Source organism: Mus musculus, chromosome 2 (assembly GCF_000001635.26).
Source record: "Mus musculus strain C57BL/6J chromosome 2, GRCm38.p6 C57BL/6J".
NCBI classification, from domain to species: Eukaryota; Metazoa; Chordata; class Mammalia; order Rodentia; family Muridae; genus Mus; species Mus musculus.
In genome coordinates this window covers 180218200-180228309 of record NC_000068.7, presented here as the reverse complement: position 1 = coordinate 180228309, position 10110 = coordinate 180218200, and the positions used below count along the sequence as shown (strand labels likewise).

Sequence of the window (10110 nt, the reverse complement as noted above, 5' to 3'; positions counted from 1 at the left end):
AACCATGCCAGACTTCTTCCCCCAACAAGCTGCAGCTGACCTCTCTGCCTTCCTCTGAGCCTGGACCTTGGTGATGACCGCTCCTGACATACGTCCCTCTCTGGGCCAGCTTACTCCTTACTTCATTTTAGACTAGGCACCCTCTCCCAAGGACAGGGCCCTCTGATGTTGTCTGGATTGTCAGGGGATGGGTACAGAGATGGAGTGGGCAGAGTACCCCACCCTCGTGGGATATCTCCTTTTGCTCCATTCCCTAGCTTCAGATCCAGCTGCTCCCTCCTGGCCCAGGCAGACCAGCTGCCACAGGGTAGTGTGTGGACACTTCACCAGTCCCGTGCCACAGAGTCCTCTGCCGGCATCAGCCGCCCCGTCCACCACCAGTTGTTCTTGGGCCAGCTGTCTGCTGGGAAGTAGCTAGCTTGGGTTTAACCCTCCCGGTGCTGGCTGACAGGCTGACTCGGCACGTTCTCAGCCATCTGCCCCCTCTCTTTCACTGGCTCCTCTGGGACCAATCCAAAGTACATCCTGCCTGGCCACTAGGGGGCTCAGGGGAGTACTGGCACAACCTTTGCCCTCTAGACCCCGGAGAAACTCCCTTGAAGTCAGCAGGCTATCAAGCCCGGAGGTCAGACGCTTTGGTAATGTATCTCTCAGCCTCAGGCTGTTAGGACCCCCAGCTGCTAAAGAGGGTAGAGGCGTGAACGAGAATGGCTTCCTGGCGGGCATGGGGGACTTCTAGGCAGTAGTAGGGTGGGGCCAGCCATCTGGGAACCTGCTACTGCCCCAGCTGTGCCTCACACGGGGTCTTAAATCAGCGTCTGAGCCTACTCTACTGAATTCCAGATTCCTCCCTGTCTCCCGCCCTCTCTGGAGCCAGCCCCTCCCCCACACCAAGCCTTCGAAGCAAAGGGAAGCGGCTGCCTTGCCCTCCCCCAGGTGGAAAACTAATAGTGAGGTTATAGAGGAATTCCGGGGAGGGAAAGTGGAAGCATCCAGGGAGGGCAGCTTGTCTTGACCTCGCATTTTCAACGGAGACTGGGGTCCTCCCAGCCCCTTGGGGTTTAAGATTTGTAGGAGGCTGGGGGGTTAGTCAGGAGGGCAGGAGGATGGTGCAAATTTTCCAGACAATTACGGGTCAGAACTGGGCCAGGACATGATGGCAGTGTTTCAGGAACTCACTGGGACCCTTGGGATTATCCAGAAGGACCAGCAAGAATGGGAGTCCTACCCAAAAACGTGAGATGGTGGCCTGGCTAGGAGATAAGGGGAGCTGCTAGCCCTGCTGCTGAGTTCGACCTCTACACCCCTGGGGGCTTTCCTGTTTGGTCCTAGAATCCAAGGGAAGGGAATCCAGTGGCTGTGGCTGAAGCAGACATGAGGTACACAAGCATCTTAGCTAAGCCTCTAGGACGTTCAATGTTTGCAACTCAGCCAGGCAGATCAACTGGAGCCCACTGTACCCCAGAAACACAGGAGCTAGAGGCACGGCTTGCTTAAAAGATGTCTAAGCCGGGCGGCGGTGGCCAGCGCCTTTAATCCCAGCACTTGGGAGGCAGAGGCAGGTGGATTTCTGAGTTCGAGGCCAGCCTGGTCTACAAAGTGAGTTCCAGGACAGCCAGGGCTATACAGTACAGAGAAACCCTGTCTCGAAAAAACAAAAACAAAAAACAAACAAACAAACAAAAAAACAGAAAGAAAGAAAGAAAGAAAGAAAGAAAGAAAGAAAGATGTCTAAGCAAAGTCTTAGCTTCCCAAGGAGCCTATGGAGTGGCACCTATAGGCCAATGAGCATCCTTGGATATGCTCCATGGGTGGGCGCCTGTCATTTCTTTGCTCTTGTATTGATCCCCTATTGCAGAGGAGTTTAAAACCCAAAGGGGTAGACAGGGCTAAATCCGACCTAACAATGGAGGAAGTAGGGGGTCTCCTCCTGTCTGGTCTTCTCCACCCCCCCCCCCCCCACCATTTGCAGATCACATCTCCTCTGGGTCCCCATCCACAGCTACACACAGTTTATTCAAATACCAACAGGGAAGGAAGAGAGTAACAGGCTAGGGCAACGGGGAGGCGCCAGGTGGCTGAGACCTGTTTGAAGTTAGGGAAACAAAAACAGGAGCCGCTGGGCGGGTAGAGGCAGGCCCGGCATGCTGGGGTCCTGAACATCCACGGAAAAAGCAAGGGGTCTCAGTGGGGATCGAAGCCACCACCTGGGAGAGAGGAAAGGCTCAGTAGCGCCAAGTTCCCGCGGCCTGGCGGGCGGCCAGCAGGTGCCCCTTCCAGGACGCTGGTCTGGCCGGGGTCGGAAGGGTTAAGGTCCCCAGGCCGCCCCCTCTCTTATGCCCTCCCCCAACCCCCTCTCCAGGGCATAAGGCTCGGGCGCCAGGCGGGCCTGGGCGGGGCCTGACGTCCTCGGACAGGCGGGGCCAGCGGGACCGGCCGCCCCAAACTAGACTTGCCGGGCTCCTGCGGTGCGCGCTGTCCCTAGAGCCGCAGCCCCCAGCAGGAAAATGGCGAAGCGCGGAGGGCAGCTCTGCGCGGGGAGCGCACCGGGCGCTCTTGGCCCCCGGAGCCCCGCGCCACGGCCGCTGCTACTGCTGCTGGCTGGACTGGCGCTGGTAGGCGAGGCGCGCACTCCCGGGGGCGATGGCTTCAGCCTGCACCCGCCCTACTTCAACCTGGCGGAGGGCGCTCGCATCACCGCGTCCGCGACCTGCGGCGAGGAGGCCCCGACGCGCAGTGTCTCACGCCCCACCGAGGACCTCTACTGCAAGCTGGTTGGGGGTCCGGTGGCTGGCGGAGATCCCAATCAGACAATCCAGGTGAGCGCGGCACGGAGGAGCTGGTTACACCATCCTGTGGTGGTCCACCTCTAGCGCCGGAACCCAGACATCTCGTAGGGGCTCCCAGTGCTGGGGAGAGTAAGTACGGACTGACTCTCCCACCAAGACTCCCTGGCCCCATGTTTTGATGGACTAAGGGGGACCCTGATGCGGCTACCGAAACTCGTGCAGACACGGCACGTGCCTCTGGAAGAGCCAATGAAGTGTCCGACTCGCGGACCAAGGGCCCCTGGGGCTGGTGAAGCTCGGGGGTGGGGGTGGGGGGGTGACCTAGGCAGGAGGGGACCGGTGATCAGTCCTCGGCAGCCGTAAGTCCGGGATCCCTGCGTGGGCGGAACTTGGCCAGGGTGCCCGCTGACTGTGAGGAGGGGGCGGGAGCTCCTTGTTACCCCGGGACAGGCAGGAACCTGTTGGCCTCCCGGATAGGGACGGAATGAGCGCGGAAGCCGCACCATCGCCGGTTTCTCCTGGTGTTGGGTCTCACTGTCTCAGCCAAAAGTTGAAGAAGCTTCTTTGCTTGGGATCTGGGAACTTCAGAAGGAGGTGGAGAGCGCTAACACCTGTGGGCCATCGTGGAGGAGCCCCCTGCCCAGCAGGTGGTAGGCTCTGGGGCTTTAGTCTCCCGGGAGATGTGGATTCTGTACCTAAGGACTCTCCTGAGCCCTGCCTTTCAGGCTGAGCCTGCAGGTGGGCCACGTTGTCCCCCCCCCCCCCCCCGCAGGACTCCTGCCTCACGTTAGGGACCTAAGGAGTTGGGAGCCATTAGGGCCTGGTAACTTTAGCTACCTTCTCTAGGGACCTGCTTCCACGTTCCTGGAAGGAGGCTGGCGAGGGAAAGAATAGCTGAAAAAACGGATTCGTCGGGGTGGAGAAAGGGGAGCGGTGAAGGAATTCAGTTCTGTTTTCTGGTTTACCTGGCCACCACCCTCCTTGCCTGCCCACCCCGCCTGTTCTCGGGCCTCCAAGTGGGGAGGGGGAGTTGAGAAGGGCCGGGCTCCCTGCGCTCTGGTTCCCTTGCAGTCTCAGAGTAAGAGCAGGTGTGGGCCATCAGAGACAGGGAAACTGAGGCCTGGGAAGGTATAAACACTTGTTTTTGAAGCTTTACAAGTCAGAGCAGGATCCGTCTGAGGCGAGCGTTCAGAAGTGAGGTGCCATCAAACGGTGGTGGCGCAGGCCTTTAATCCCAGCACCTAGGCAGGAGGGGACCGGTGGCAGAGGCAGGTGGATTTCTGGGTTCGAGGCCAGCCTGGTCTACAGAGTGAGTTCCAGGACAGCCAGGGCTACACAGAGAAACTCTGTCTCGAAAAAACAAAAAACAAACAAACAAAAAAAACAGAAGTGAGGTGTCTCTTGGCCAGCGTTGCTCAGTATATGGCTTCAGGGAGCTGAGTCTCAGGAGGGGGCCCTGTAGGGATCTGTCCTGACCCAGAGGGACTGCCTGGGATCCCAGGGCCTTTATCTCTGCTTACATAGTAATTGTTATTCTCTGGGAAGGGAACTCAACTCCTTTTGCACATCCTGGTCCTGGACCACCGATCCTGCTCTGCTAGTGCACAGGCCTTCTCGGAGGGTCACTGGCTCAGATGGATCTGATTCTGCACAAATTGTTATTACCTCTTTATAGTGGCAAAGGTCCAGCCAGGTGGTCAGAAGTTACAGCCCCTCTCTGCTGCACCTCCTTGGTGAGAAAGTAGAAATTGCAGCTGCTTCAGCAATGGCTGAATCAAGGGGTTAGGCATGAGAGTCACAGATTGTCCCCAAGGAGTCAGGGACCCTTTATGGCAACAAAAGAGGGACTGGTTATCCCGGATAGGAGCCCGAGAGTCCTACAGGGCCTCTGGGCAAGATGGAGAGTGGCTTGGTTCTCCTGCCCTCCCCATGGGCATCACAACTCTGCTGGCCTCACATAGAGCATGACTCAGTGGAAGGGAAAGTCCTAATCAGCTCCTATGTTTCCTAGTTCTGTTCCTGGCAGGACCCTCTGTGCCAGGGGGTGGAGGAAGCCTAGTTTCCCAGCCCTGTCTGCTGTGAGCCAGAGGTCAGTAGGGGAAATCCAGACCACCAAGGGTGCTTGTGGCTTACTGCTCAGTGAAGAGCTGATTGGAGAGTCTCACTGTGGTTTCCCAACTCTCCAGCCCCTCTCTGTTGGCTCGAAGGAGGCACACACTGACTTCCCTGGACTCCTGGACTCCCAGGTGCCCACCTTGTATCCCTGAGCCTGGGCCTGACTCCTGGGGCAGTATGATCATGTTCCTCACGGTCTGGACCACAAGAAGCCTCCCTAGGAGGCATGCCCACCCCACCCTGCTTGGCACCCATGGGGCAGGGTCCTCCTCTGCTCTGCTCCGTCCCATGGCTCTGAGAGCTGGGGACACACAGGTTGCAGGTTGGGGATCATCATTTAGGACTGACAGACTGGCTCATTTAGGGTTATGATTGTCCTAGCCCCTCTGAGCCACAGCCTGGGGGTGGTGGAGCAAGGAAGGTGTTATCTAACACCAAAGAGCTGGGGGTGGGGGGCAGGAGAACTAGCCAGATAGTTTGTATGATGGGATAAACATAACAGACAGTGCCTGGCAGGGTGCAAGTCAGCTGGGGTGGTCCAGGACAATGCCCAGGGGATGATATCTAAACCAAGATCAAGAGAGCACCGTGCTCTCTCTATACAGGCTGCCTGGCAGGAGTTCCCCAGAGGTCAACACATGGGGTTTGGGGAGCCACAAACAACCCTAGGAATGGATGCATAAGGTGGAAATCTGGAGCTAGCTGGACTTCCAGGGAGGCAAAGCCTACTGTGTGTACGTGGGGACTGGAGGCTCTGTTGCCACTGAGACCTCCCAATCGGGGCCAGGGTTCTCCACACCCCAACCTCTTCAGAAAGAAGTTCTGTTCTGTACCCTCAGTCTGGGAGGGGTAGGGTCACATTCTGGGCCGCAGTCCTGTCACGTCTCCAGTGCAGTCTTTGTGTAGGACAGGTTTGGTTTCCCTGGAGTATAGGGGGCGGGGGCTCTCCTGGCTGGGATCCATGGCCCCGCCCCTCCCCCACCAGGAACAGCCACCCAGGGCTAGGCTGTGACTTCCTACAGGCTCCAGCAGGTGGCTAGGTTGTGACTGAAGCAGCTGCCAGGCCCTGTGTGTGATCCTGGCGGTGACATCTTCAGCAGCACAACCCTATCCCTGCCCTGCAGATGGGGACACTGAGGGTCCCAGGGCACCTTGACTTGTGGCTTTGTCCCATAGGGCAGAAATGGCGGCTGGGAGTCCCAGGCTCTGCTGCCACTGCCACTTGGCAGGAATATTTACATTCTAGCAGCATCCCACCCCCTCCCATCCTCAAAACCTGCTTAATTCTTATCTCTGGAGACCCAATCTAGGAAGTACTAGACTGCTGGGTGTGTCTCCAGGCACAGACTGGGAGCTGGGGACATCTGTTTCCCTCATGAACCCTCTTCTCCAGTCGATCCTTCTTCCTAACAGCTCTACCTTTCTTACTCTTTCATTCCTGCCCCTATAGTATCAACCTCTCCATCCCCCTCCCTCATCCCTACTATCAACCCATCCCTCCAATCCCATACTGTTAACCCCATTTCCTCCCCTACTACCAACCTCTTTCTCCTATCCCATACTATCAACCCCATCCCCCAATCCCATGTTGTTAACTCCCTCCCCTTCCCATACTATACTATCAACCCATTTCTCATCCCTACTACCAAGTCCCTGGTGGTAGGATGACCACCAAGGAGAGTGGTAGGTGGGAGGGGTGGGGCGATCTTACCTGCTTTTGCCTTCTTTGCTCTTTGGCTGCATCAATCCTAGAGCCTTTCCAGTAGCCAGCTCTCTGCCCAGAGCCTCTTGAAGCTGCCTTCCCATCGAGGCTCGCCTTGATTTTTCTCACCTAAAGCCCGTGTCCCCTCAGATGCCGCTTCTGTAGTGTGAGCCATACCTCTTGACTGACTGAAAGATGAGGAGCTGAAAGTTGAGAACAGAGAACGGTGTTTTGGGACCAAAGGTTCATATGGCAAGATGGTGGCTCTCGGGGAGAAAGGGGGTGCTTAGCCTTTCTTGGTCATCTGGTCATCTTCTCCCTGCAGGGCCAGTACTGTGACATCTGTACAGCTGCCAACAGCAACAAGGCACACCCTGTGAGCAACGCCATCGATGGCACGGAGCGCTGGTGGCAGAGCCCACCCCTGTCCCGTGGCCTGGAGTACAATGAGGTCAACGTCACACTGGACCTGGGCCAGGTAGGGTTCATTTTTGGTGAGGTCACCATCCTGGGAGACAAAGCCCATGGCCGGCAGGGCTGCTGGGAGCAGGGCCAGCACAGGCAAAGGCCTGTGGGTGGATGTTATAATGTATAATGTGGCTGCCGGGGTGGGGAGAGGGTACCTGATGGGCCCATATCAAGGTGTCCCCCAAGAATTCGCGCCATGAGACAGACCTGATATAAGGGAGGTTTATTTGAGCCGGGTGGTGGTGGCACACGCCTTTAATCCCAGCACTTGGGAGGCAGAGGCAGGCGGATTTCTGAGTTTAAGGCCAGCCTGGTCTACAAAGTAAGTTCCAGGACAGCCAGGGCTATACAGAGAAACCCTGTCTTGAAAAACAAAAAAACAAAAAAAGGGAGATTTATTTGAAGGAGCGGAATGAGAACCTTGTAGAGGTAGACAGACGGAAGCAGAGCCATGAAAGCAGAGAAAGGAGGTCAGAAAAAGACAGAAAGAAAGACAGGGGGAAAGAAAGAGAGACCAGCTGGGAACACAAGGGAATAGAGAGAAAAGAGGGTGGGGTAGCAAGCAGTCCTTTTATATGCCGCCTGGTGTACCACTCACACCTGGTGGCAGATAATGTCTGCCATAAGCCGTTGCTAGGTCCTTGGGAGGAGTCTAGCGGAATTGCCTGTAAGCCAACAGTGGCCATCTTTGTTCTTCAGTATCCCCGGATGTATATGGGCAAAGTGGGGAGTGAATGGGACACCCCCAGGTGCCACACCGGTGTTGGTAGGGCCAAGTGCTGACCACACGCCACACGGAGGTGTAGCAGACCTGCTTGGGGCCCCTGTGCCCTCAGAGGCTCCCTGGTGTGTTTACTCTGAGGAATTCTTGGTGGAGATGGGCGGGGCGCAGGAATGTGGAGGAAGCCCGGTAGAAATGAACATTCCTGAGATACCTGTGCTTCGGTGACCACCTTTAGGTCAGGGGATCAGTGACTGAACCCACACTGCCAGCTCTGAACCCTCATAGGCCCTCCAGGCTCCGGTTCAGGCAGGAGGGTAGATCAGGCTGTTTCTCCATGATAGGCAAGCCACCCAAAGGTGAACAGGGTCTGGGGACTCTGGTGTCACTCCAGGACTGGGCCACACTCATGTAGCTGTGTCTTAGTCCACTGGGATCCTGGCTTGTGGGAATGGTGGACACGTTGAGGCTCCCTGGGACCAGAGTGAGGTGTGTAGATGAAGCTGGGCTGGGGCTGGTTGATCCTACACACGATTCTGCCAGTTCAGAGACTTGTGTCTCCATGCCTATACCACAACGCAGCTGGCCTCTGCTCCTTCCTGGACCTGTGTGCCTTCTGCCACCTGAGGTGGGAGGGGATGAGAGGTGAGGCAGAGTAAGGTCTCCACAGCCAGGCAAAGGCCTGCAAGGGCAGGCCTTTGAGGAAGGTATCTGCTTCCCACCTGGTAGCCTGAGGACAGGCAGCCAGCTGGAGAGCAGGCTGGATCTCAGCAAGTGGTCTTGAACTTCAGGGGAACCGATCCACAACTGTGTTCCAATCCACAACTGTGCTCCGGCAGCCATTGTAGAGAGGAAGGGGAAAGGGAGGAGGCCACTGCCCTGGGGTCGTTTGGTCTGGTTTGGTCTCGATCTCCCAGCTTTCCATCTCTGAATTCCTGTACCCCGGAGCTTAGGGGTTCTCACGAACCACTTGAACCTTAAGCCACTTTCTTCTTTGGTACAGAAGTGGGACTCCCATGGGAGGGCGCGTGTTGAATTGTCCGTCGGTGTGGGTAACAAGTGGGTACCCGTGCTCTCCTTCCCTGTCTTGCTTGGCTGCACCTTAGGAAGCAAGAGTTGGGGTAGCGCTGAGGAGAGGGGGCCCTATCTCCATGGCAACTTCAGATTGCCTACAGAGCAGGTGGGCACTATGCCCAAGTGTTGTGTGGGAGGGGGAACAGTGGTGGACTGCCTTCCTGACAAAGTGTCTTCCTGACAAAGTGTGGACTCTGTACCTCCAGGGCCCAGAACCATCCTCACATCTCCTCCTTGGGCCTTGGGTTTTTCCAAGCTAGGAGAGCGCTTCATGCATGAGCGTCTTGTCTCTTTGAGTCTCAGTTTTACCATGAGGCAGGGGAAGGACAGCCTTTCCATCCACCTCTGAGAAGAGCCCACCACCAGTCACTTCTCTCTCTGTCCACTATAGCTCCTGTCACAGCTAGCCCAATGACTAGCAGCCATGGCAGGGGCAGGAAGCTCTGGGATTGGGGCAGGCAGACTGACTCCAGCATTTCATGAGGAAGTTCTTCCTGGGTTCTGTGCTGCAGGCCTGGGAGGTCCTCTAAGGCGCTAGCCCTGGGCTTTGGCTCCTTCAGGAAGCATCAGGAAGCGCCTGGTCAGGCGCCTTTGTTCTGGTGAAAGCGGATGCCCTGGGAAGGGGGTGGGGGTGGCTGGCAGGGAGCCTTACAGGCTGGGGAGGGCGGGCTTGGGCTGCTAGACTGCCCTGGATCTTATGCCCTGGTGTGTGAGTCCAAAGCTGGCACTGACCTTGGAAGGGCTGGTCCCCACCACACCTGTCTGGGAGCATCTAGAACACCTAGGAGAGACTGGGCACTTACTGGAGCTTAAAAGAGGAGTCTTTCTGTCAGGGAGGGTCCCCTGGAAGAGGTTTCAGCTGAGGACAAAGGAAGTTTCCTGAAACCCAGCCTGATTTGCCAAGGGTTGAGAGGGACTCTTTTATCTCCTTGTGTTTATCTGGAAGTTTCTGGGGCCCAGCAGTCAGGTTGTTCTCTCCAGAGTCCGACCCTGTGCCAGGGAACCAGGCTCAGGCCTCATGGCAACCCCCCAGCAGGCAGGGATGAGTTGGCCCATGTCCTCTTCCTCCATTGTCCCCCTTGAAACCTGACTGCACCGGGGTTATCAGCTATGGTTCCTCTTCGCCTGTAGCATCTGCTCCCTTTCCCAGGTCAGCTCAAAGAGGTGAGGAGTGTTAGTCTCCTTCCTAATATAGGGTCTTCTTTTCTTCCTTCTAGTGTACACGCTACACGGGTCCCAGC

At 56.8% G+C, this 10110-nt stretch overlaps 1 protein-coding gene and 1 long non-coding RNA gene across 5 annotated transcripts in view; one reads left to right on the top strand and one right to left on the bottom strand.

The window, feature by feature from the left end:
• Positions 1 to 1995: 1995 nt before the first annotated feature.
• Gm52542 lies at positions 1996 to 3691 on the bottom strand. The gene is made up of 2 exons (XR_003953984.1): positions 3627 to 3691; positions 1996 to 3371 (listed from the first exon to the last, which is right to left on the bottom strand). It is a non-coding gene; the product is annotated as a predicted gene, 52542 (long non-coding RNA).
• The window catches only part of Lama5 (laminin, alpha 5), a 49532-nt gene continuing 41827 nt past the window's right edge, over positions 2406 to 10110 (top strand). The window contains exons 1-2 of one of the 4 annotated variants that reach the window (XM_017315832.2): positions 2406 to 2819; positions 6932 to 7084. In XM_017315832.2, the coding sequence (XP_017171321.1) occupies positions 2508 to 2819; positions 6932 to 7084 (465 nt within the window). In that variant the 5' untranslated portion in view covers positions 2406 to 2507. The remainder of the gene's footprint in view (positions 2820 to 6931; positions 7085 to 10110) is intronic. The other 3 variants (XR_003950861.1, XM_006500575.3, NM_001081171.2) reach the window with 3 other exon arrangements.